At 30.1% G+C, this 27,059-nt stretch overlaps 2 protein-coding genes across 3 annotated transcripts in view; both read left to right on the top strand.

The window, feature by feature from the left end:
- The window catches only part of LOC134725393 (protein sidekick-2-like), a 33,738-nt gene extending 17,757 nt beyond the window's left edge, over window positions 1-15,981 (top strand). Inside the window, exons 20-34 of one of the 2 annotated variants that reach the window (XM_063589187.1) lie at window positions 90-380; window positions 824-1,019; window positions 1,604-1,707; window positions 2,045-2,115; window positions 2,627-2,846; window positions 4,485-4,600; window positions 6,479-6,659; window positions 6,965-7,102; window positions 7,481-7,639; window positions 8,107-8,232; window positions 8,724-8,882; window positions 9,301-9,429; window positions 9,865-10,018; window positions 10,486-10,633; window positions 11,037-15,981. In XM_063589187.1, the coding sequence (XP_063445257.1) occupies window positions 90-380; window positions 824-1,019; window positions 1,604-1,707; window positions 2,045-2,115; window positions 2,627-2,846; window positions 4,485-4,600; window positions 6,479-6,659; window positions 6,965-7,102; window positions 7,481-7,639; window positions 8,107-8,232; window positions 8,724-8,882; window positions 9,301-9,429; window positions 9,865-10,018; window positions 10,486-10,633; window positions 11,037-11,402 (2,558 nt within the window). In that variant the 3' untranslated portion in view covers window positions 11,403-15,981. Of the gene's footprint in view, window positions 1-89; window positions 381-823; window positions 1,020-1,603; window positions 1,708-2,044; window positions 2,116-2,626; window positions 2,847-3,482; window positions 3,709-4,484; window positions 4,601-6,478; window positions 6,660-6,964; window positions 7,103-7,480; window positions 7,640-8,106; window positions 8,233-8,723; window positions 8,883-9,300; window positions 9,430-9,864; window positions 10,019-10,485; window positions 10,634-11,036 lie in introns of both variants that reach the window. The other variant, XM_063589186.1, reaches the window with a different exon arrangement.
- A 4,988-nt stretch (window positions 15,982-20,969) lies between these two features.
- Window positions 20,970-27,059, top strand: part of LOC134725394 (mucin-2-like) — a 78,297-nt gene continuing 72,207 nt past the window's right edge. The window contains exon 1 of the mRNA XM_063589188.1: window positions 20,970-21,013. Coding sequence (XP_063445258.1) covers window positions 20,998-21,013 — 16 coding nt within the window. The 5' untranslated portion in view covers window positions 20,970-20,997. The remainder of the gene's footprint in view (window positions 21,014-27,059) is intronic.

Consider the following 27,059-nt stretch of genomic DNA (forward strand, 5'->3'; position numbering starts at 1 on the left):
ATGAGGCATTTTTAATGATTTTTTCCCCATAAGATTCAGGTTTTAAAAATGGGTTACCTACTAGAACTTTACCCCTTATTATTTTACAGTACCTGGACCTCCAACTAAAATATGGTTCCCAGAAGTTACTTATTCCACTGCTAAAGTTGTATGGGAGCCTCCAACACAGCCTAATGGTATACTGACTGGTTACCTAGTATCTTACAAAGAGAGAGATGGCAGCCTGCAGGGTAACAGTTCAGACTTACCTGTCACACAGAAACAATATACCGTGGCAACATTACAGAGGGAACAGTATTACATCTTTAAAGTGATGGCAAGAACCAGATTAGGGTGGGGAGAACCAAAAGAAGTTCTTGTTTATACCATTATCAACAGAAGTAAGTGTATATCTAGAGACGACAAGATAGAAAAGATGTCAATATAGAATGTGGCTGGGTTAAACATGTTTGTATGCGCTTAACCCTCTCCTAACCTGTTTAAGAAGTCAAACTGCAAATAGGTTTTCTGAAAACTATGTCACATAATGTAGGATTATATACAAGAAAAACATGTTAAAATATATGAAATGATTGTGGGTATGTGATATGATTTTCAATAGACATCATAAGTTCTCTCTTATTTCACCGATTTTAAAATTTGAAAAAAAAAAAAAAATTTAAAGAATCATTAAATGTTGGAATGTTGTTACTTCCTGTTATTGCGGACAAGTAGTACATTTTTATGTTGACACTTTAATAGTCCATTCTTTATTTTAACCTATTATTTGGTAAAAATCATCAGTCAAATACATGTCATTTTAATATTATATTTGTGACTTCAGGAAAACCAGATAAGCCAATGAAACCTCAGATAACAGCAGAAGTACAGGCCAGGAATATAACAATTAGTTGGCAACCAGCCTATGATGGTTATGGTCCTATTAGAAACTATACCATACAGTATAAAAGTGAAGGAAAGAATTGGGTAGATTTCCAAGAGAGTATTCCTCCATCATCTTCAACCTTTACAGTTACAGGGTAAAATTTCAACTATTTACCAGAACTGACATTAACCAAAGTTACACCAATTTAAGGTGATAAATTTTACTTATAAATTGCAGTAGACTTTACATTTCTGAACTTAAAACAGCAATTAAAGGTGGTACCCAACACTTTGACCAAAATTAATTTGGCTCGTTTAATTTTCATAAAATTTTGACAAAGTATTTTCTTTGACCATTTGACAAAAATATAAAATTTTCAAAAAATTTGAACCAACCATTTTATCAGAAAAATTACACTGGTTATATAGCAGTTTGACAAACACTGATGTTGATCATTGAGAAGCTTGATAATCCCTTAACAACACAACGTAATTAAAATGTTTAGCTGATTTTACAGAGTTATCTCCCTGTAGTGTTAGGTACCACCTTAAGGAAGACACAGGGTTACGTTAAACCCTTTACAAATATTTTATTCAATTGACTATTTGAACTTCTTTTCAGGTCTTTCTTGTGTTATCAGCTTTGCATGTTTTGAAATGTACAAACTGCTTTCTTCTTCCAAATTGTAAACTATTGATATTTCATTGAAGTAAGATTATTGTAATTTGTTTACTTCAGATTACACCCAAACACTCGTTACAACTTTCGGGTAGCAGCTACAAATGATATAGGAAAAAGTAATTTCAGTGATCCCTCAGATGAAGTGAGAACTCGACAAGACAGTAAGTTTAATCTTTTTAAAGGTTGATTAAAGCTATAATCTGAACTAGACAGCAGTACAAGATGATTGAAATATTACTAGCCAATACAACTTACAGATAAATTACAACTTTCTCTTTTTTTCTGTTTTTGATTTTCAACTTTTTGTGATGCACATTATATATGGTGGATTATTTTTAGATTTACGTCTTCTTTACCTGTATTTTTACAAATATTTTCTCATTTGAAAAGGATAATTTGGTAAAATCTTTTTAGTAAATAACTGCAAGTAAAAATAATTTGTATGGTTTGTTATCTTTTGCTTACAATGTAAAAATACATTTTCTATTTACTTTTCAGAACCTGAAGGAGCTCCACTTAATTTACAGGTCAAACCTCTCACTACAGATTCAATTCATATCACATGGGAGGTAAGTCAACCAATAAAGTTTGAATGTAACTAAATTTTAGATTTTAATAAAAATTTAAAACATACCATTGTTCAGAAACAAACCCATGAATAGATATTTGTTTTTAAAATTAAAAGTGCCAATGATGTTTATTTTTAAGTAGGTGCAGGAATGTTGACTCTGGTACTTAAAGCATAATTTCAAATAAATATTTAATATTGTGAAAGAACAATATATAGTTGTATAATCACAAATATATATATAAGTGATACCTCATTTTATTACACAGATTGTTTATTTATTATATGAATATTTAATAAAGTAGATAGTTATAATATTAAGTTTGTGCATGATGTTTGCATGAATAATGCATATTTGAAAGCTATGAACATAAAACTTTAGAAAAATGAGATGTACAGCTTTTCTAATTTACAGTTGCATGAATATTGAAAAAGTAATAATATCTGATAGCTAAGGTATATTAGATATGTGAAGTCTGTCAATGAACTAGTTTGGCTTATTATGCATGTAGGCTCCGCCGAAGTTACTTTGGAATAGTGACAGACTAAACTACACAATGAGTTTTAGAGAATATTTCCCAGAAGGACCGTGGATTTATCAGGCAGATACATACTTGTACTCAAGTGTTGTCACAGGTCTTCATCCTAAGACATATGAGTTCCGAGTACGAGCTGTCAATGACCTAGGATGGGGCTCGTGGAGTACTATCACCATGGAAGACATTGAGCTTGGTACTAAACATTGGTGTACCTAAATATTCGGTGTTGTAGCTTATGAAATACTTTTCATGAGAGAGAAATAAACCAGGTGGTTTAAATTTAGAAGAAAATAAACTCAAAATATATGTTGTTTTTTTTGGTTATTGTTGTATTTCAGTTGAAATAAAAATTAAAAACCACAAATTTTTCTCTCTCATGAAAAACAAGTATTGTTGTGTCTTTTCTGCATGACTTCTGAGGGTACTGATACTTGTGCACACTGCATGTTTATGAAATGATTGTTTAAAAGCTTTAGATTTTTTCTCTATGTCTTCTAAAATCTGAAATGTACATGTATGGAAAATATAAATGTTTTTCAAATAATTCCATCTTAACAGTAGATGGAACTTATATTTGAAAGTTAAAATACTTTTTCAACAAGAAGAAATAACTACTGTTTGATGATAGATTTTTACTACCATGTTGGAATTTCTTTTTCAAATTTTAGAGTCATTGATATTTTCCATCTTAAAAGAGGAAGAGCATTGTTACCACTGATTGCTAACAGATGCTTTTACTCTATTTATGTCAAACTCTTATTTCTCCAACTTTTTTTTATGTTTTTAGTACTTTGTTTTATGTTGTGGTAATAATTTTGTTGTTGTGTAGCATCCTGATCCTGCAACTTGGAATGGTGCTATTGTTGGTTACCTTATACAGTATCGTAAAGCAGATATGGCCAGTTACAACGAGATTTCGGTACAATATCCAAAAAAGGAACTCATACTTGATGATCTTGTCAAATATGTCAATTATGAAGTGAAGATTATTGCTTTTAATTCAATTGGCAATGGGCCACCAAGTACAATTTCATCAGTATATGTTGGAGAAGCAGGTATGATAACAATAACACAACCTTGACAGATTGGTTTCGGGCCGAGATATTACCATAGACATAAAGATTCTCCGTAGACTAAAGGCATAAATAAAACTTTGGATTTGACTGCTATTTGTTAGATAAGTAAAAATAGAAAGAAACAAAAATATTCTTGATTATCAAAAGTACAATTTAAGATATTTAATATCATCATCTCAGGCTTACTAAACAAACTCATGAGATAAGTGGACAAGTCATTTAGGGAAAGGTTCCTATAAGTTATGGTTTCATGCGTGTCAAAGAAGTCCGTTGAACTATAAAGGAGGGTAATTTAGAAAGTGAAGACATGGGCGCTAAATTAAAAATTGAACAGATGGTTTAAAAATCTATGGTTCTTTTTTATTTTTTTATTCTTTCTTTGAATGCACTGGTATGTCATTCGCATGAGGTTTATTATTTTTTCTTTTTAAAAGTGTTTCTTTTTATATTTAATTCTTTGTATATTAACTGTTACATTGATGGATCTTTATTGATATGTTATAACTGTGAAGAATGAATAACCAAGTTTTTACGAGCATGTTGTCTAAAGTTTATTTTGAATGTTCTAACTTTGAAACTTAAAAGCCTGCACTATTTGCAATTAAAATGTTTGTTCTTATGTTTTTATATTCTGTGATGTTATAATTTGTCTCATGTTTGCTAATCGAACATGCATCAACAAGAAATGTTTGTTTCTACTATGAATACACATATACCTTGTCAATGGTTAACATTATTTTATCTGATTTCTATAGCTCCATCAGCTGCACCTGTTAGTATTACTACAGAGGCAATGAACTCAACACAAATCAAAGTTAAATGGGAACCACCACCGACAGAAACTCACAATGGAGAGCTTTCTGGATACAAGGTATTAGTAGTATAAATATGGGGGAAAAGAAAAAGAAAATCTTGGAAAATATAATAAATCAGTATAATGATGATTTCACAATTGGGATAGCAAAGCTTCTTTTTGGAAAGATTAGAACTTGTTCTAAATCTTTACTTAGGCACCACCCTCCCTAACAACAGGACAGGTTAGCTACTGTTACTAAATGTATTCACACTCTAATATAGTTCCCTATAGTTCTCATGTATGTGCACATAATACACAAATAAACTGAAAAAACTTGGTATATTATTGGAGCAGTTCATTCAAGAATGTATGTCATTAATGTGTGTTGATGTGCAGGCTTTTTTAAAAACATTTTGATTAGGTAAGTGGGTATTGATTCAACTAGTATGATTGACAACTGTCATTATCACTAAACAATCAGAGACAAGGTGGACTTTTAATTACAATGCCCCACCTCCTAAACTGCCAATCAAATTGACCACATTACCTATCTACATCAGTCTTACATAATTGTACAGACCACTCCAAGATGCATCTAATTCTTAATACACAAGTATTTGACCTCATAATTGATTACACAAATGTGTGTATTATTTGTTTGATATTTATAAGGATGATAGATTTATTTATTGCCAATTACTTTTGATCTACATTACATAAAGTAATTCTGTAAATTATATCTGAAAGATATACGATTAATGGATTAGCAAGATCTTAAACAAATGAAATATGAATATAAATATGAATATATAAAAGGTATTCAAGTATGGCATATAATTTACTTGATAAATTTCCAATAATCATCTGTAATTTATCAACAATTTAGATTAGTTCACTTTTTTTTTTATCAGGAATTGGCTTGAAACAGTTTTAAAATTTATAAACTTTTAATTATAAAAAAACATTGTTAATTAGTTTATTTCCCATCAATCATTATGTCTATTTTAGTCATTTGAATTTTTTTAGAAGTAAATATATATTTTTGCAATCAAGAAAGAATCCACATTTCAATAACATTAGTTTTTTAATTAGTATACGTTGAAAAATAAAATTGAAAATGCCCTGTGTTGAAAAATACATTAAAATTTGATCAAAAGTCACTCTTAAACTTTTAATTTTCAATGCCATATAACCTCTCTTTCAACTTACAAATGCCCCAAAACAACATTTTTAGATTATTTTTGTTGGCACTTTAAAGCTTTTAGCTGTTGGTCTAAATTTATGTCTAACAAGGATATTTGGTAAAATTTACTAGAAGAATTGTTGCATTTTTTTGTTTTTTGAAACATGTTCAGAACCAGCAACATAATTTTGATTAGATATAAACTGCAGTTTAAATAAAAGTGTGCAAATTTAGAGACCCATATTATTTAATTTGAGCACCTTTATCCTCATACTGGAAAAGCATTAATTCCTTCTAAAGACCTGCTGTAAATGCAATTTTCAGTAATAGTGCTTTATAAATGTTCATTTTAACCCACCATACCTTAATATGAAATAATTCAAACTACTGTTCTAATCTTTCCATGAGTGATATCCATCACTTTGATTTTTTAAAGCTGCCTGTCTATTTTTCTTTTACTTTTAGCCTTTTTAATGCGTACACTGTAGGGCCATCAGGGAATCCCTAAAAAAGTGATTTATGTTTATGATATTTGGAGAAGTTAAAATGTCAATGGTAGATAATTTATTGAGTTTGGAAGACCATTGGTAATCTGTTTTGCTTTACCCTTGGCAATGTCAATGAAGAAGGGTTATGATGTCATCCTTTCTATTTATACTCACCTGATGAGATAAACCTACTTCTATTTTGATTTAGAAAAAATGGTAAAATCATAAGATCATGAAAAATGTGGGAAACTAGAACTGATTTAAGATGTTTATCTTTTCTAGGTGTTCTACTGGTTGGCATCCTCAGACCCAAGTTCAGCATTGTCAGTGATAGTCAGAGAAAAGGAGGCATTCTTAAAGCACCTGTCAATCTACACAATGTATCTTATAACAGTCCAGGCTTACAACTTAGCAGGAGAGGGGCCCAAAAGTTCTCCTCATTCTAGTAGGACGAAACAAGAAAGTAGGTGTTGTGTTGTATTATAGTCAGTATTGTAAAAGGAGAAAGAAATATATGTTTTTTTTTATAGCCAAGTCAATAACATACACATGGTTTCATTTTCCTCCTTATAATCAGATATTAATTAAATATTTTTTTTCTAAATTAATATGGATGTGAGATGATATCCCGCTACAAAATTTTGAAATAGCTTCCAATTACTTAAAAACATTGACAGTTTCATTTTCTTACTTTATGTATCTAGCTATCATTACAGTAAAATTGATAGTTGTACCAGTTAATTTAAAATTCACTGTTATATCTTACAGAGCCTGGAGTGCCTGGTGAAATTGTAATAGTTAATGCTACCATGACAACAGTCAATGTAACGTGGGGTCGACCTAAAGAGCCGAATGGTATAATAACAGCTTATGAATTGGCTTATAAACAACAGCAATCTGGAGATGGTTAGTATTTTATGAATTTTTGATAATTGTTTGCACATTTTATGTTGAAAATATGAGATCTATATATATATTATGAATAAGAAAAATGATTCTGAGCGTCACTCTAGTATACATTTACCATGAACAAAAATGTGAGAGTATATGAAATATTACCAAATTATCAAATAGAATTAGATTCATATTTAGAAATTTAATTTAGAATGTTTTAAATAACAACAAATGGAAGTTTTTAACGACCTTGACTGGCTATACATTTTTTTAAATAAGCAATGTTATTCTAAAAATACTTGAAATCAATAGATATAAATAAAATACAAAGAATTTATAATAAAGCCAATTAAAGTTAACATTTAGTAAAATTGTTGTATTCAATTTTAGAGAGTCGTCTTACTCAGTTGACCATACCAGGGACCAGAGAGCATGTTGTTATAGATAAACTTGAAGAGGGAAAGGTCTATGATTTCACTGTCAAAGCTGTAACATCTATAGGTGCTGGACCTGAAACAACTAAATCTATAACCATGGGACCACAGCCAGGTATATATTTTTTACATTTTTATCAATAGATGATCCTTTTAATTTTTCAGAAAAGTTAAATATGTTTTATATACTTGAATGGCTATGTTTCACTCTTATATATACATATATACAAAGGCTTTCTTTGAAAGAAAATCCTTATTTTTTTTTCCAAATCTGCTAGAGATATACTGCTATTGAACTATTTCTTCACAAACAAAATTAGCTGAGGTTTTCTATATGCAGTAACTTTAACCTAAACACCTTTAATTAGACATTTAATAACCACACAGAATAATTGCAAAGGGAAAACCTAGGTGAAGAAAAGGTCATGAATGTCGAAGGAAATAGTATTTTTCGATTTTATAAGAAAAAAATAATACTCTAAATTCTTTTACAACTTTCCCTCAAGATTCTTCAATAACAGTTTTAAAACCTACATTTACAAAAAAGTGTACAGATTTTATAACAATTACTTATACTTTCAGGTTCTCCTGGTAGACCAAACCAACCCACTGCTGTTATTGAAGGAAGAAATGTAGTCCTACAATGGACAAATGGTTCAGAAGGGATAGCACCTATAACAGCTTATTACATACAAGCTGTAAGCAGAAGTAAGTTGTTTTATTTCCATCTATTGTTATATTCTTATTAAATGGATTGACATACTGTTCATTTATTTTCTTAGATTCCAATTTTTGTGGATTGAGGAAAAAATATATTTTCGTGGATATTTGATTTCGTAGTTTTCACAAAGTCTGGACACAAACATATTTAGTATGTACTTATCCATGTATATTCATGTTTATCATATACCTACAAAATTAATGATTATTGTTATTCTATCATGAATAATAAAGAAATTATAAATGCTGAAGGTTTTTTTCAATAAAATATGGACTTACATTCCATTGCCTTTTCTGTTTCACATTAGGATGAACGTATTCTTTTATTATGTTGTTTTACATGATATAAACATTAAATAGTGTTCATGTCTACATCTACTTTATTTATATAAATAGAAATCAATTTATATACATTAACTATATAAAACATATATATTATAGGAAATTTAGTTACAGATAGGTTATTATATTCATTGCAGGTACATTAACATGGAGAATAGTTCATGTCCAGTATTCTAGCAGTACTAGAGTCAGTTTACCATGGCCTAACATGTGTAATGATGGTGGCTGTCAATTTAATGTTATGGCATTCAATTATAAAGGAACAGGTCTTGCAAGTAAACCTACACAATGGCTAGGTATGTTACATTTGATATAATATTTTTTTGCTTATATCTGTATAAGAGAACAGAAATTTTGTATTTCTGATATTGTGTTTTCATTTATGGAAAAAAACAGTCAACAGATTAGCTTAACACACCTCTTTCCTTATCTTATTGGTATTCTGCCGGCACTTTTGTTAAAAGTGGGAAATTATCATTAATTACGAAATTCAGTAACATTTAATTTTCAACATAATCAATGTTAATTTTCAGGACTCTGTAAACACTGCAAATTTGTATATATCAAGCTTAATGAGTGAACATAAAAGTTTGCTTGAGTCCACAATTTCTGCTGGCTTTTTAAACCCCAAGCACTCTTAATATTGAATTTTCATTTCACATATAATTTTAAGAGATTTTATTCAGTTGTTTGACATTAAATTCCTTATTTCAGAACAAATAGCAGTAGCTAAATCTTTCCATAATCAGTGGTGGTTTCTTGTCATAATGGCATTAGCAGGGGCTGTTATTATGCTGATGGTTGTGTCACTATTGTGCCTAGTTCACAGGAGAACCAAAAATGGTAAGTCGATTTTGTTTTATAAAAGATGCCTTGTTTATAACCTATGCATAGGTGAGTTTAGTGCCTTAAAAAAAGGAAAAAAATAACATTAAATTAGATATAGACCCACATGTTGGTCCACATCCAGAATTGTTTGATAAAAATCTAAAGGAAAAAAATGATATACATGTAACAGATTTGAACCACATTTTTTTTTAGACATCCAGAACTTTCATTATTAGCAATTTAGCAACATAAAACAGATAAGACCCACATTTGTTGGAGACTTAGAACTGTTTTCAAACTCAAGACAAGTTTGAATTGAGGTGGCATCACATTTACTGTTCTTTAGTCACCGTATTATGTTTATATACAAGCAGGGGCATCATCTGTATTCCATGGACACTTTCTCCATTTATTTTAATATGGAATTGATTAGACTTATATTTTCTATAGATAAAAAACCTGCCAATGTTGGTATGTCAAACCCAATGGAGACAATGGAGCCGGAGGAGGGAGGCTTCTCTACACTGGATCGAAATGCCAGACAATCACAGAGAAATATAGCTACTATTAGAAATGGCTTCCCAAGGACAGGCACACTACCAAGGTTTGTTATACTTCTTAATATGGTCAATTACTTCAGTATCCCTTTGAAAACAAAATCTCGGCTTATTAAATGATTCTTAATTAAAAAAGATTTTCAGGAGTTAAACTGAATATTATGACGATTACTTAAAATGTTAAGACTTTGGGACTTTGGTGGAAGTCTTATTTTCAAAAACATTAATTATAGCAAAAATATTATATTTGTATTGGTAAAAAAAACCAGCTGCTTTAACAATTTTGTCTTTATATGAAATAAAGCTAAAAAAAAAGATAGAAAAGTACTCTCAAGGCAGTCATATTAACTTATGTAACTTTTTGTAATGGATGCCCACAAGTACTTGATTATTGTTCAGTTATGTTTTGAATTAATAACCTCATTTTCATCCAAAATCTTCACATTGTTGAGGCTGACTTATACTTCATTCTTTATAATGTTATGTTTAACACAAGTGTATTTCTTCTATACAGACAACCCCCAAGACCAAGTCCTGCTAGTGTGACGTACTCAGAGAGTGATATAGGAGCTACACCACAGAAAGGACCGTTACCAGATGATGATGATGATGGTAGTAGTGACACAACACAGAAACCATCAGATTTAGATGATAGTTTAGAGGTAAGACATAGTACACAATTATTTAAAATACTAAGGTTAATCAGCTTGTAGCTTTTATATATTGTCAAAAAAAAGAAAGAAATAATTTGCTTGAGCGACAAATGTAGGGCTTCGCTTGAAGTAAGCAAAATAAAAAATGGCATTTATGTTATTTCAAAACAATGGAAGGAATTAAAAAATATTAAACAAGAGTAACATTTCATTTGTAATATTTTTTTATTTTTTTTAGTTGTTTCAGTTATAGCTTTTGATGCATGCAACTCTTTTAATCATGGAAAGGTATTTTCAAAACTGAATGGTTTGTCAGAGAAACGTTGAAGTTAAATCTGCACCTTTGGCTAATGGACAATTTATGTTGTGTATACATATTATATGTATATATGATTTAATTTTATATTTACAGGGAAGTGAAGATGAGAGTGATTTGGATGACAAGCCATTACCGCCACCGCCACCTCCCCTCCCACAGGAATCTCCCCCGCGCCCTCCATTTCCTAGGAGCACCTATAATAATGACTATTCAGATGAATATCCTAGACTTAATCACCATGATCACCGTGACCGTCATGATCATCACGATCACCATGATCACCATGATCACCCACCACAAACTCCACATAGAAATCAGAGTCACTATAATGCTTATAACTATACAGACAGTGAAGCCAGTAGTAGCCATTACGGCATCAGCTTAAACTCAGGACAGATAGTGATAAACAATGCAGCAGGATCAAGAGCACCTTTACCAGGCTTCTCATCATTTGTATGATGAAGGCATGTTACAGTATTGTGTTATCAACGATGTTAGTTAATCATGACACGAAAATCTGAAGAGACAATCGATCAACAAATTGATGTCTGTTTCTGTGATCAGTCAAGAGTTACCTCCCATCAAGGCCAAATCATGTTTATGCTGATTTATATAGTGCTTAATCATAGATGTACTATAATCATACTATATCATCTGCTCTTCTGTTCACCCCTTTAGAACCTCCATGAACAGAAGTGGGAGAAATCCAAAATGGTCATTTTACTGCATATGTTTAAACACATGTATTTCAGACTGTATAGAACTTTTACAGTAAAGGTTCAGTCCTGGTGCAATAAGTATTTATAATAAGCATTGTATATTTAATCATATCATCGAAGGTATTTAATAGTTCAAAAACAGTTCTAATTATTGACAAATGTATTTTAATAAATACAAATGACAATTGTCTACATTAGAATGGGTGTTAAAGTGATGTAAGCTTGCAGTGTATACTATTTATTGTGCATTTAATGATTTTTTTGGTTTGATAATAGAATGTTTGGGAAATCCCCCCAATAAGAACGAAAAGTATTCAGCTGAAAATCTGAGAATTATTTAACCAGTCAGTATTGATGTACATGTACTATCATGTACATGATATAGTAACCAGATTTAAAACACTATAAGTGTGCCTGTAATTTCTTATAGGATCACGGCAAATCCATGGGTTTTAATAAGAATATGTTTTGTGATAATATATGGTTGTTGTTCATATATGTACATAGAATATTAAACGCTATTTATGTACATAAATACTATGTTATTTTTTTCACAAATGTAAGATTAACAATTGTAAATTTCAAAATGTACATAACAAAACAACAAAATTTCTAAATATCTTTTTTTTAGAGATATATGTACATTCTTGGTAAGATTCCAAATTTAACAAATATTAACAATACTCAATTTATTTGACAATGAGATGTAATTCAAGTGAGCTGTGGCAGTAAGAAATCAATCGTATGCAAGTGGGCATATTCATGTATATGTATATGCTTTTGATTAATTTCGTATGTTCAAATACGAAATAAAAGATACATGTTTGCCTGTTTTGTAGAATATTGATATGAAATCAATTTTCAAACACTTACAGACTTTGTAAACAGATTTATTCAACACAAAATAAATGTACAGAGGTTTTGATAATTATTAGTATAAGGTCGACTTCTTTCCCACACAGCTCAATTGTTGAATAAGCTGATCATAACAATTTCATTTATTCATCTGAATTGATGTAGAAAATGAATGATATACAATTAATATGATTAAAACTAATTTTTTTTGTATAGAATCGTTTTTTTGTTGTTGATGCATTCTGCAAACACACAAGAATTAAAAAAGTTAATTTGATTTTGCAAGTATAATTTAAGTTATGTTGGTTTCAACTTATCATGAAAAAGGTCTTTAAACCAAAAATTAGGTTGTGTTATAAACCTTACAAGAAGAGAAATGTTTTAAATGTTGTATTTAAATTTTATTTATTATATTTTTAAGTGATACCTAAATCATATCATAAATTCCAAATATCCAAAAATGAATTTGATAAATATAGATTTTATTTAAATTATACATATCAACAATTGATATAAGGAATGTGAAATATATTTTTCATAAATTTTAAAGAAAACAGACCGATTTACTATTTCATTGAGTTATTTACGAATTAAACGTGATGTTAAATATCATCCATGAACTATGTTGATATTGATTTTATGTGGTTGTGAAAATGTTAAATAATATATATTTTTTTCTATGCAAATCACCTCAGCATTGTTTTATAATTGTTTCTATGTACTAATATTTAGGCATCCATTCCATATCAGAAATAACATTCTGCATTTGTGATAAATATTAAATATATAGATACATTTTGTTTAAGATTTCAAAGACTTTATTTTACTATAAATACCATAATAATTTTATTAGATTTTTTTGTACTGATAAAATTTTAAAAAGCATAATCAAAATCATTAGTTCAGGGAAATTTTTCACTTAGCTTTTTATCTCGTTGGCATTTCACAAGATTAATTTGCTAATTTGGGAGGTACTTATGTGCTTTCACAATTTTTTGTTTGAATGCACAATTTATTATTAATGCAATTCAGATACTTCTACTAATGATTTATGCAAGATTACTTTGAGATAGAAAAGATTTTGATATCAAAACTAAATTTCAGTTTTTACCCAAAGAAACAAACTGCATAAGCAAAACTTTTAATGCAAGTAACAAGGGGTCTTTTAAACATATTTAACTTAAATAAAGGATATTATGAATAATAGAATAATTGATTTTGAGATTTCAATTTATGTTTAACATTTAGAAAAAAAGGGGGTGGGGTTCAAATGATGCTCTGCCCTAAAATGTAAATTATATCTATGCATTCATTAGAATACAATTTTATTATTTTTGTTTAAAAGACATTTTACTGCACTAACCAAAAAATTGTAATTTAATTTCTTTTGGTCCCAATAAAAAGATGCAAACCAAATACTTAAAAGCCTAGCATTTCACAAGTTATCTTAAATTTTTAGTATTACCATCATTTAGGCAAAATCTTATTCAAGCTTCAATTTGGCAATGTAACCTCTTCTTTACATTTCGACCCTAGGACCAAATAGTTAACATTTATTTTAAATATATTACAGGTTGTCTCTCCACCAACCAATCGGTGCTACAGGTTGTGGTTTATGTAATTTTATGTGTTTATTGTGTATCATAGTGCAAACATTTTTGTTTTATAGTTTTATATATAGTTCTGTAAATATTTGTTATACAATTATATTTTAGTTATTCTTAGTACAAATTAATCATTGTTCAATGCAATATGATGGTGTAGCATGTTTAATGGTACATACAGAATATATTTTTTAAGCTATCTGAATATGAAAAATATTATGTATGACTATTAATGGAAATTAAATGAATTGTTCCAAATGCACTTGTAAATATCATAAACTTATTAACCATAATAAATTTAGAATCACAATTATTCATTAATTAACAATCTAGTCTTAAATGTGACTCTAAAAAAAGTTTTAAAAAGAGTTTTTACTTATTTTTTATGCTCATAAATTTGTACTTAGCCAATATCGCATTATTTACTTTGCAATAAAAAAAAAGTACAGCCAATATGTCTATATCTACTTTGCAAGAAAAACAGCAAAGCTAATTTCTCAATATTTACCTTGCAAAAAAATAAAACATAAATATAAAGTAAATATTTTGGTACCTTGATTTGGTAATGTTTAGACAATATTAAATGACACTTTTTATTTTCAAAATAATAAAATAATTTAATTTTTCTTACACATATTGTGTAAATTTAATTATAACAAATAAATACATAAGTACTGTTAATTTTGCAAAGTTTTTAATTTTAGTTTATATATTTTTGTTTCATTTCATTGATTTTTATTTGTGATGGATGTGAGTGTCTTTTTACCAGATATCATGTTATTTTAAAACTAAAAAATACAAAGGCTCAAGTCTAGTAGAATTAAAAAAGTATATAAGCATGCACTAGAAAATTTAACATTCACACTGAAATACTATAGACAAGTACAATAACATGTATTAGCGTTTGATTATTAATAAATAGGTTGTAATATATTAAAAAAAAAATCATATCCTTTTTTTTAAAAATAAAAACGATAAGTGAACACAATTTATACAACCAGCAGTTTATTTACTGTTAAATGTCTCATTTGTGCCAGTTTTTTACTGGTAAGTTCCTGATAGTACTTACAGTGTAGTGAGGGCATTTCTTATTTAATGTTTGTTTTCTGGACCTACCAAGAGAAAGATTAAATTCTGTCAGAGAACAATTGAAATTGGATAGCACATTTTGTCAAATGAAATTCCAATGGTCTTAAAAAAAAACATAGTTGTTTCATTCTTATAAAATGAAAAATAAAATATTATGATTAATCAATTCAAAACATATTTTAGTTTGTCTTATGCCATAAACTTTTAGGTTGACACAAATCAAAAGCAAATTACTTTTGATTATACGTTGAATTCTATATTAGATGTTGTTTACCATTTAAAAAAAAATATACAATAAGACTCCAACTAAAATTAAATAAAAAAAGGCTATGAATATATTTTTTAGACATAAACAAGTTAAAATTTTTGAATGAAAAGAGAATTTCAGAATGTTTGCTCAGCTGTGGCAATTCAAGGTAATGAAATATGCATTTCAAACTGTTTGCTTAGTTTTAGCAAAACAATGTAATGAACTTGTGATGTAGTACTACTTTCTCAGTAATGTAGTACTACTTTCTCAGAAATATGCATTTCAAAGTTTTATTAATTTCGATACCATTTCTATGGTACTTTAACTATTGTAAAATCTGAATCGTCAATGATTAGATATATTATAACTATTGCTTGACTGAATGCATTAAATCCTGGATTAATTTTATTTTACTTTTATTTTACAATTATCATGTGATACTAGTTGATGATCTGTTTACCAAATGGTATGTTTAATGATGAATGGTTTTCCATTTTGAATAAATTCATTACGACATAGAAGAGACTTTTTATTTATTGGATGCAACAAGTATCAATTTACTGCAAAGATTACAATTAATATCTTTATTTGAGCAGAAAAATGTGACAGGATAACAGATTAAAGTTCAGATCATCAGATACAGCAATCATATTATTGTCACATGTCTAAATGCTACAATGAAATATGCACACATTAACTTCTGAATTATACAGTAACTTATATTCATGTATAGGTACTCAAGAAGCCCTGGCAGAGTAAATATATTTAACCACCTGTTCAGCATTTCAACAGTAAGATGATCATAAATCTTTTTGTCAGGATGCAAGTAACAATAAGTTAAAAGCCTCAATGACAGTTATTTGAAAAGGATAACCCCCCCCCCCCCCCCCAAAAAAAAAATAACCCAAAAAGAAACATTCACTATTCTTAGGCAATGATGCATTCTCTAATTCAAACATAAACACATTACAATATAAATACAATGATTTTCCTAAATTAGGTAACAATAACAGGATGGAAAAATCTTATACCTTATTTTTATATAACATGAATGATCAACTTTGCTACAAGCCTTGTGTATAGAGATACACTTCTGTTTAACCTAGTCACTAATAATACTTTATTCAGAAGAAATACAGCATTCAAATATTATAATTTGAGCATACCTGAAAAAAAAATTAAATCCAGAAAAGCACCTTGGATGCATGAAATTTAAACGTGGTGAGACAAGTAGTACATAAGTCCTTTCCCCTGAGATTTTATAGTTTACTGATACTGGTATCTTGTATACTTGTATGTACAAGACTAGTATTAAAATTAACGGTACCAATTTTCCTGCACCAGATGCGCATTTCGACAATACAAGTCTCTTCAGTGATGCTCGTGGCCAAAATATTTGAAATTCAAAGCTTATATAAAAGATTTGTTATTCTTTGGATAGGCAAGTAGTGGTACAACAGTAAGACTATCTCTTAAGGAATCAAAATCCTTCTGACATCAAACGGTTCACTTAAAACTAGAACTCTTGTAAGTGAGTGATTAGTGGCTGAAAGATATGATATAAGTTAGAAATAGTCATTTGTCATAGGCAAAATAGTTTGATCTTTACCGTCTACTTCAAATTTGGCCTGCCAGTAACCATTTTTTATACGACCGCAAAATTTGAAATTTTTTTCGTCGTATATTGCTATCACGTTAGCGTCGTCGTCGTCGTCGTCGTCCGAATACTTTTAGTTTTCGCACTTTAACTTTAGTAAAAGTGAATAGAAATCTATGAAATTTTAACACAAGGTTTATGACCACAAAAGGAAGGTTGGTATTGATTTTGGGAGTTTTGGTCCCAACATTTTAGGAATAAGGGGCCAAAAAGGGCCCAAATAAGCATTTTCTTGGTTTTCGCACTATAACTTTAGTTTAAGTTTATAGAAATCTATGAAATTTTGACACAAGGTTTATGACCACAAAAGAAAGGTTGGGATTGATTTTGGGAGTTTTGGTTTCAACAATTTATGAATTAGGGGCCAAAAAAGGGCCCAAATAAGCATTATTCTTGGTTTTTCGCACAATAACTTCAGTTTAAGTAAATAGAAATCAATGAAATTTAAACACAATGTTTATGACCACAAAAGGAAGGTTGGTATTGATTTTTGGAGTTTAGGTCCCAACAGTTTAGGAATTAGGGGCCAAAAAGGGACCCAAATAAGCATTTTTCTTGGTTTTCGCACCATAACGTTAGTATAAGTAAATAGAAATCTATGAAATTTAAACACAAGGTTTATGACCATAAAAGGAAGGTTGATATTGATTTTGGGAGTTTTGGTCCCAACAGTTTAGGAATAAGGGGCCCAAAGGGTCCAAAATTAAACTTTGTTTGATTTCATCAAAATTGAATAATTGGGGTTCTTTGATATGCCGAATCTAACTGTGTATGTAGATTCTTAACTTTTGGTCACATTTTCAAATTGGTCTACGTTAAGGTCCAAAGGGTCCAAAATTAAACTTAGTTTGATTTTGACAAAAAATGAATTGGTTGGGTTCTTTGATATGCTAAATCTAAAAATGTACTTAGATTCTTGATTATTGGCCCAGTTTTCAAGTTGGTCCAAATCGGGGTCCAAAATTAAACTTTGTTTGATTTCATCAAAAATTGAATAAATGGGGTTCTTTGATATGCCAAATCTAACTGTGTATGTAGATTCTTCATTTTTTGTCATGTTTTCAAATTGGTCTACATTAAAGTCCAAAGGGTCCAAATTTAAACTTAGTTTGATTTTAACAAAAATTGAAATCTTGGGGTTCTTTGGTATGCCGAGTCCAAACATGTACTTAGATTTTTGATTATGGGCCCAGTTTTCAAGTTGGTCCAAATCAGGATCTAAAATTATTATATCAAGTATTGTGCAATAGCAAGTCTTTTCAATTGCACAGTATTGTGCAATGGCAAGAAATATCTAATTGCACAATATTGTGAAATAGCCATTTTTTTTTAATTAGAGTTATCTTTCTTTGTCCAGAATAGTAAGCAAGAAATATCTAATTGCACAATATCGGCAATAGCAAGTATTTTTTTAATTGGAGTTATCTTTCTTTGTCCAGAATCAACTTAAATCTTTGTTATAAACAATATACAATGTATATTCACTTTTTACTACCAACTGATAAATTAAAATAATCTTTACCATTCAGTGATAACAAGCACTTTTTTTACATCTTAATATTTTATGATTTATTTACATGAGTAGTTATTGTTGCAAACTCCATTAGAAATTTTAATTGAGATTAGTTTTGGAATAAGGGAAAGGTGTATGTGATTAAAAAAATTGGGTTCAATTTTTCCCATTTGAAATTTCATAAATAAAAAGAAAATTTCTTCAAACTTTTTTTGAGAGGATTAATATTCAACAGCATAGTGAATTGCTCTAAGAGAAAAAAAAAAAAAAATAAGTTCATTAGAACACATTCATTCTGTGTCAGAAACCTATGCTGTGTCAACTATTTAATCACAATCCAAATTTAGAGCTGAATCCAGCTTGAATGTTGTGTCCATACTTGCCCCAACCGTTCAGGGTTCAACCTCTGCGGTCGTATAAAGCTACGCCCTGCGGAGCAACTGGTTTAAATCTAAAGTAGTAAAACAAGAAGATTTCTCTGTTTCCCTGTCCCTTGCTTATATGTGCTTTATAGGCCACTCTTAGGTAAAGACTAAACATACTTTTTTCTGTTACTCTTCAGTTAGGATATTTTCTTTTTAAATAACCCAACATGTGGCAAATATAGCATTCAGCTCCGCTAATTCACAGAGTTGTCCTGAATAATCTGTTTGGCAGTTTTTCTTTACCTTTTTTTTTATTGGATTTTGATGGCATTTTATAAACGCCTCTATGGGGTTTTATCTCCTGATTTGTCATTTCTAAGCTCCGCTTAAATTTCGGTGGAATTGTCGCTCATAACAATTAGTTTTCCATTAAAATACCCGTTAGCAATCTCCACGTAATTTTGCGTAACGAGGCAATTCTTAGACCAATGACCCTCTCGTCCACATCTAAAGAATTTTTGATTTCTTAAATGCCATATATCCCTAGGTCCAATGTATATAGTTTTGTATTAACCCTTGTTCAAAAACGGCATGTGAAATGATTTGCAAATAATTGATAACTCTTTACTTTCTAATCTCCAAATTGTAGTTTCAATTTTACCAAATTCATAATTTGATTTATCTCGAATGCGTTTTCTTAAACTTTGTTCCTTCATTGCACTATGTACTGCTGTCTAAAATGTTGAAGATCTCAAACGTGGGTATCATGCTAAGTAGCTATACTGAAACGGTTTGTAGCTCTTTTAATTTACCAAGGGCTTCTTTTTCTCATAGAGAGGTTCTCCCAAAAATTCTAGAAAAGGTGAATACTCACTGTCTTTACTTCTCTGATAAACTGATCACGTGACAAAATCACAAATACTCCTTTGAGGTCCTAATTGGAGATTTGAGGCAGTCGTTGATCGTATAATATTTACTATAACACTGATCTTCAAATAAGTCAATGTTGTGGAAATCGTTAGTTGACTTTTTACTCCGACTTTTTTTAGGATTAATCGCTTTTAAATGAGGGATTGTTCCATTATTGACTATTATTTTGGAACTATAATAGATAGTAAGAAACTTAAAGAAAAAATATGATTTATTGCAAATCTCACGGGGATCCCATAATGCAAGATCATTTGATGATACTTCTGAACCTAGCAATAATGGTTGAGCTTCATTTCTTAGTTTGCTGGCCAAAGGAAACTGCTCAAGAATGAAACAGACGTTCACAAAGACGGAGAATCGAGTTTACTTCCTAGAAAACTAGCAAATTTGTTATTAATCTCGTTATTGTAGAACAATGTTTTCAATGACAAATGAGCTTCTATCATTACGTAGTTCATTATGACGCTTTTTTTCATTTTTTATTTATCAAACATCTCTTAAAATCTTGATTTTAAACAACACACAGTACAAAACATATACGACTCAATGTAAATAACGAAATGGTTTTATCAAGGACACAATTTGGAAAAATAACCGTTAGAAATACCATTGACTCAAATTTTTCATAAATGGTGTTTACTAATACAAGACATCAATTACCTACCGAAACGGTAAAAAAACTCACAAAACTCTGCGCACTCTTAATGAAATATACGTACAATACAAAAATAGGGAATACAAATATACTATTATGCATTGGAACATTGTAACAATTGACCTTCTGTGCTGTAATTCGTGACGTTTTCATATTACCAATCTGATCGAGCTAAGATAACTTTGAAGTGTTAAAACAAAAACATAATGTATCTTGAGCTTTAAACATTTACGTACTTTAATATATGTTATCAATAAATTAATGATTATTAGATTTTGGTAAAAAATACCTTTAACGTAAACTGATGAACTTGAACAAGATTTTAATTTAGCTATCCAGAATAAAGTACACCCTTGATTTAATTTAATATTGCAATGCCAATGAAACATGTTTGTTTTGGATCTACCAGTAGTGTCGATGTTTATTTGTATTGGTAAGTATATGCTACCGCCTCAGAGTCTATCATAATATCAATAATGTGGTCATTTTTCTAAATTTCCTGTTTACAAAACTTTGAATTTTTCGAAACACTAAGGATTTTCTTATACCAGACATAGATTACCTTAGCCGTATTTGGCACAACTTTTTGGAATTTTGGATCCTCAATGCTCTTCAACTTTTTACTTGTTTGGCTTTATAAATATTTTGATATGGGCGTCACTGATGAGTCTTATGTAGACGAAACGCGCGTCTGACGTACTAAATTATAATCCTGGTACCTTTGATAACTTTTACACCACTGGGTCGATGCCACTGCTGGTGGACGTTTCGTCCCCGAGGGTATCACCAGCCCAGTAGTCAACACTCCGGTGTTGACATGAATATCAATAATGTGGTAATTTTTCTAAATTTCCTGTTTACAAAACTTTGATTTTTTCGAAACACTAAGGATTTTCTTATCCTAGGCATAGATTACCTTAGCCGTATTTGGCACAACTTTTTGGAATTTTGGATCCTCAATGCTCTTCAACTTTTTACTTGTTTGGCTTTATAAATATTTTGATATGAGCGTCACTGATGAGTCTTATGTAGACGAAACGCGCGTCTGGCGTACTAAATTATAATCCTGGTACCATTGATAACTCTTATACTGAAGGGAATCTGGAATAGTAAAAAAATATATTTTCTTGCAATTCAAGTAAAAACTGTATGTATGGTCTTTACGGTTTATTCACTTTTATTAATTTCGTTAGTCTTAAATCTAAACGTTTTAATTTTTACTGCATATTCTTAAATAGCAGGATTTTTGGAATACGTTTGTACAAAATATAGCTAGTAGAAATACAAATAGACTAAGAGGTTGATATCTTAGAAATACATTACCATAGAAACTTTAAACTGATTTTACATAAAACTGCTACAGCCGGCTGCTCTTTTCGTTTCTTATCTTAAGATATAAACAAAAACATTATAATATTACTTATCATTATTTGTTTTCATCCTTTTTTTAACCGGCACGTTTTCTTGCGAACATATAAAGGCAACAGTAGTATACCGCTGTTCGCAAGTTATGCATCGATTGAGAGAAAACAAATCCGGGTTACATACAAACTAAAACTGAGGTAAACACATCAACTATAAGAGGAAAACAACGAAACAACAGAAACTCTGAAACGTCTTTGCGGAGAACGACTTCAACGAATACTTCAATTTGTTAAGTGCCGTAAGTTTTTCTGGCAATAATTCCATTGCCCATAACGTCCAGAAAGGTTTCTAGATGGATTTGATTGTTTGCTAAACGAGTTAGAAATAGATTTTTACCTCGAAAGTCTGTGCAGCTCTACTTTCATCATCCTAAAATTGCAATCAAATTAAACAAAAGGCGAGAGTTATATTTTTATATTGAGGATATATTTTTGGGAAGTTTGTATCAAGCGAGTGTTTTAAATTTGTTATTTTATATAATTCATGGACATCCTTAAAATACGAGAAAAGGGAATAATATTCACGTATGGTTTAGGAATTTCATTATATATTTCAGTTTGATAAAACATGATTTTCAATTATAAAAAAAAAATGTTGGTCGAAATAAATCAAAATTAAGGTACACGGGCTACACGGAAGCAGTGACGAATGATATAAACATTTCTTATTTAAGGTTTACATTGATTGTTAAAAAATAAACATGGTTGAAGTATCGGTCGTGCAGGTTTATATTTCATTAGCAAAATATTTTTTGGTCCTATATCCTGTGATTGCCCCACAGTAAATCAGACTAAATTATATAAAAATGCCAAATGTATGAACGATTAAGATTGAGTGATACTTACGATTAATTATATATAAATTATGAGACAGATCTTACGATTTTTCAACGACAAAGTTACTAAAACTATCTCGGGCTTTTCAATATTCTTTAAGGCAAGTAAACTCATCATAGATACCAGGATTACAATTTTCGTCTACAAAAAACTCTCCATTTGACCGTAATTTATATTCCAATTTCATGATTTTTCTCGTTTAAGTTTTACTAAAGTACTTGGTGACCAATTGAAAGACTTTACAAGTGGACCTAAAATGCATAACTAAATAAAAAAAAACAACAAAAAAACCAGCTCATTTTTTTGGTTGTCTAGGGTTAATTCAACCTAATTTGATAGCACGTCATCATAACAACGGCTTCAATTTTTACAAATTTAAAAACAAGGTAGCGTAATGTGGAGATAATTTTGGCGAAATAGAATCTTTACAGAGAGCAGTTCTTTTGAATAGTCTTTCAATCAATCTGTTCTTAAATTCACAGTATTACAGCTTCAAATATTTTGTATTAGATATATTCACTATAATATAGATACAGGAAGATGTGGTATGAGTGCCTATGAGACAACTCTCCATCCAAGTCACAATTTATAAAAGTTAACCATTATATATAGGTCAAAATAAAGTCTTCAATACGGAGCCTTGGCTCACACCGAACAGCATATTTCTTAACATTTAGTAAAAAAAGATACAAGATCAAACTTGTGTGACAATTGTTAATTCTGGACATATGTTACATTGGAATCGCACTTTACACATTAAAGATAATAAAAAAAATCAACGCAAGTTGTAGTACTTCATACTATGTATATCTGTCAGCTGAAGACCATGCATTATTTCCCATCTTTTTGCATCTTTATCCTCCTGTAGTTTTTTTTTTTTAAAATAAATGGTGAATTTCGAAAACAATTTACTGATTGTTGCTGACTTGCGTGTGGTTCTTTATATTGAAATTTTATTTGTATATGTCATAATTGACTTTTTCAGTGATACATGAGTACATGTTTTACTTTAGCTTATTGTCTTAATGTCTTATTTTTTAATTCAAAGATTTCATGTAACTGCATATGATTTTTATACAATTTCAGACGAGTTTTGTTCTAATCGTTTCTGAAGCCCATGCTTCCCCATGTCTAAAGTCTAATCGTTAATTGTTCTCTCTCGATACATTTAAAAAATTGAAATACGTAAGCTTGGGGGCAGTTTTAACCTTTGTATGTTTTGATTATAGTGACTGTATTATCGTGAGGAGTTTCGGAAAACATAAAGGTCGAATGCTATTTTTGGGAGACTTATCAGAATTATTTGGTCTGTCACAATCAACACTTTGTACAAAGTAGTTTGATCAATAATTGTTTCATTTGTTACCTTCGCCTGGATACTCCGGTTATTAATACGATAACATCTTTTTAAATTTAAATCGTCTTTAAAATGTGCAGTTTAGAAGCTTAATGTTGCATAGGTGTCTGAAGAATTAAAACATTTGATTGCTGATTGTCTTATCTAATTTTGATAAACCTTTGTCCCCGTATATCCTTTGTTCATATGCGTTAAACAGACGACTAAATCTAACCTAGATCTTGGCTGAAGACTACACTTGTGGGAAGCCTTACATACAAGCTGATTCCAGTTTAGACCTAACCTTGACCGTTATAACCGAAATAAATCTTTATTGTCCGATTAAAAGCACAGTCAATACTCCGTATCGTACCGACTCTACTTAAATGTTTTCGTCACTTGATTAATTGATTTATTTGTGTCATCATACAGACAAATATTTCACTCATATTTTGGACGATAACAAAATAAAGACAACATTAATTTGGCAGCATCAGAAAACTAAGAGATATTAGAGTCGACAGAAGTGAAGGATGAAGATGAGAAATCTAAAATGAAAATTTAGCAAGAAAAAGAGAATATGTTAGTAGAGCTAATATCGTACCGTTCAAATAGATCACATGAGGATGACTGAAAGATATTTTTATGGTTCTTCTACAAGCAGAGATTTCGAATCTTTAAATGACATAGCATTGAATTAACGTCCATGACAAACTTTAACAAAACCATACACGTGTCTTTGTTTGCCTCGCTAAAATTGAGGTTACATGTATACCGAAGATTTTTTTTTTTATTGAAACCCAAAAAATTTGATGAAAATGAGTGTTGTAAAATTGGAAACAATCGGCAAACATGGCGTGGCTACACGTCAGATGGAAAATTGCTTACAAGCTACATCTCAACATTAAGCCGCAGATCAAATATGAAATCATTGCCTTCTTGCATAGAAACCGAAGAATAGTTTTTTTGGGGAAAAAATCCTAATACAATGAGTTTTGTAAATTTATATCTGTCCGCAAAAAGTAAAACAACAAAAAATATCAAACTCCAAGGACAATTCAAATACGAAAGTCCCTTATCAAATGGCAACATAAAAAGCCCAATCACACCAAAACAACTGTCATATTCCTGACGTTTTCCGGATATTTCCTTATGTAGAAAATAGTGGATTAAACTGCAAAAAAATAAGAGTGGCTGCAATGCGAAGGTAAAAAATGCTTACAGGCTATACCCCAATTATTAAGTTGTAGACCAAACATTAAAGCTTTATATTTCATAGAAGACAAAAACAAAAACAAAAACCGGTAACGAAAGCTTTTTTTACCTAAGGTTTATTGTGTGTGAATTTGATGACGACACAGTAAATGGTATACAACAAAGTCCTTCATAACATGATAAGAATGTTAAAAGAAAGTATTATTTTGGACATACATCCTGAGATAATAAAGGAGTAAGTCCGGTAAGGGCCAGTTTTGGCCTCAAATTTCAATTTCAACTAAAGATTTTAGACACCTTTTAAACACTTAAGTGTCTATTTCAGTTGATTCAATTAGTTTATGTGAAAGATTTTAACTGATTTAGTCATTAAAAACACTCCGATTCAAGCTAAAATATGAAAAATCTATCAAATATGCCAAAAAACGTCATTTTTCAGATGGTTTTTGTCAAAAATGAAAGTGGCCGCATCCGTGTTCATCCTCAACTTTTATATATGTTATGCATTATAATCAAATACAACTTACATTACAATATTATGAATGAACACGAATGCGGCCACTTTCATTTAAGACGGAAACCGTCTAAAATTTAACTAAAATGCTAAAATTGTGAAGATTTCAGTAATTTAGCATGACTTAATGATGCTAGTTCCCGATATATATGCATTGTATTGTCAAAAAACAGCCCATATTTATGTAGAAGAAGCATTCTACTTTCCAGTAAATAGCTAAAATATTACATTCTCACAATTTTGAAAAACTGCTATCTTTTGGGGCCAAAAAGGGGTCTTACTGAACCTACTCCTTTTTCTATTAACTTTTGGACGTTTCAAAGTTCCATTTTGTATTCTAGTAAGAAGGAGGAAGGTATTTTAAAACACTGCCTTATAAACAGTTTATAAAACATATCGCAATTGGATATTGAATTTATGAATACGATGAAAGTAAATAAGTTTTCTTGATATTTTTTGTAAAACCGTCGGATACGAAGAATACGGAAATTAGATATTGTTTTAATGTATAGTTAATGTTAACAACCTATCCCACATAGAATAGTAATGTCATGTCACAAGCCCAATACCTAGCACTGATGTGATGACATTATTCATAATTGGTCGTAACCATAAATCAACTGTATATAAAAAAAATCGAAATACTAAGTATTTTCTACTCCTGGAATACATTGCATAAGCATTATTTGGCAAAACCTTTTTGAACTTTGGATCTTTAATGCTCTTCTTTTTCATACTTTCTTTTGCATATTTATTTTTTTTAACGATTTTACAGAAAATTATCAACGATATGGCATGTAAACACAAATATACTGACTACTATACTTGGGAAACCCTTGCGAACGAAACGGCCAACATCAGTGGCATCGACTCAGTGAATGTAAAAACTCATTAAATATACCATATTTATAAATTAACTTCATCAAAGTAAGCTTAAAAACCTCGCTGATGTTTTAATGGCTTGCAAGTGAATTATTCAACCTTAAATGAAACCGTATTGATACAACCTTCAATTTTCACTAAGCTGGAGATGGAATAACTATGTGCTAAACTTATTATCAACTTCGGCGTTAAGCCTAAAATACATATTAAAAATCGAGACATTACAATTAGTCCATTGGTTTTTAATTGCTCTTGGGCTTTTCGTAATTCG

Source organism: Mytilus trossulus, chromosome 7 (assembly GCF_036588685.1).
Source record: "Mytilus trossulus isolate FHL-02 chromosome 7, PNRI_Mtr1.1.1.hap1, whole genome shotgun sequence".
NCBI classification, from domain to species: domain Eukaryota; kingdom Metazoa; phylum Mollusca; class Bivalvia; order Mytilida; family Mytilidae; genus Mytilus; species Mytilus trossulus.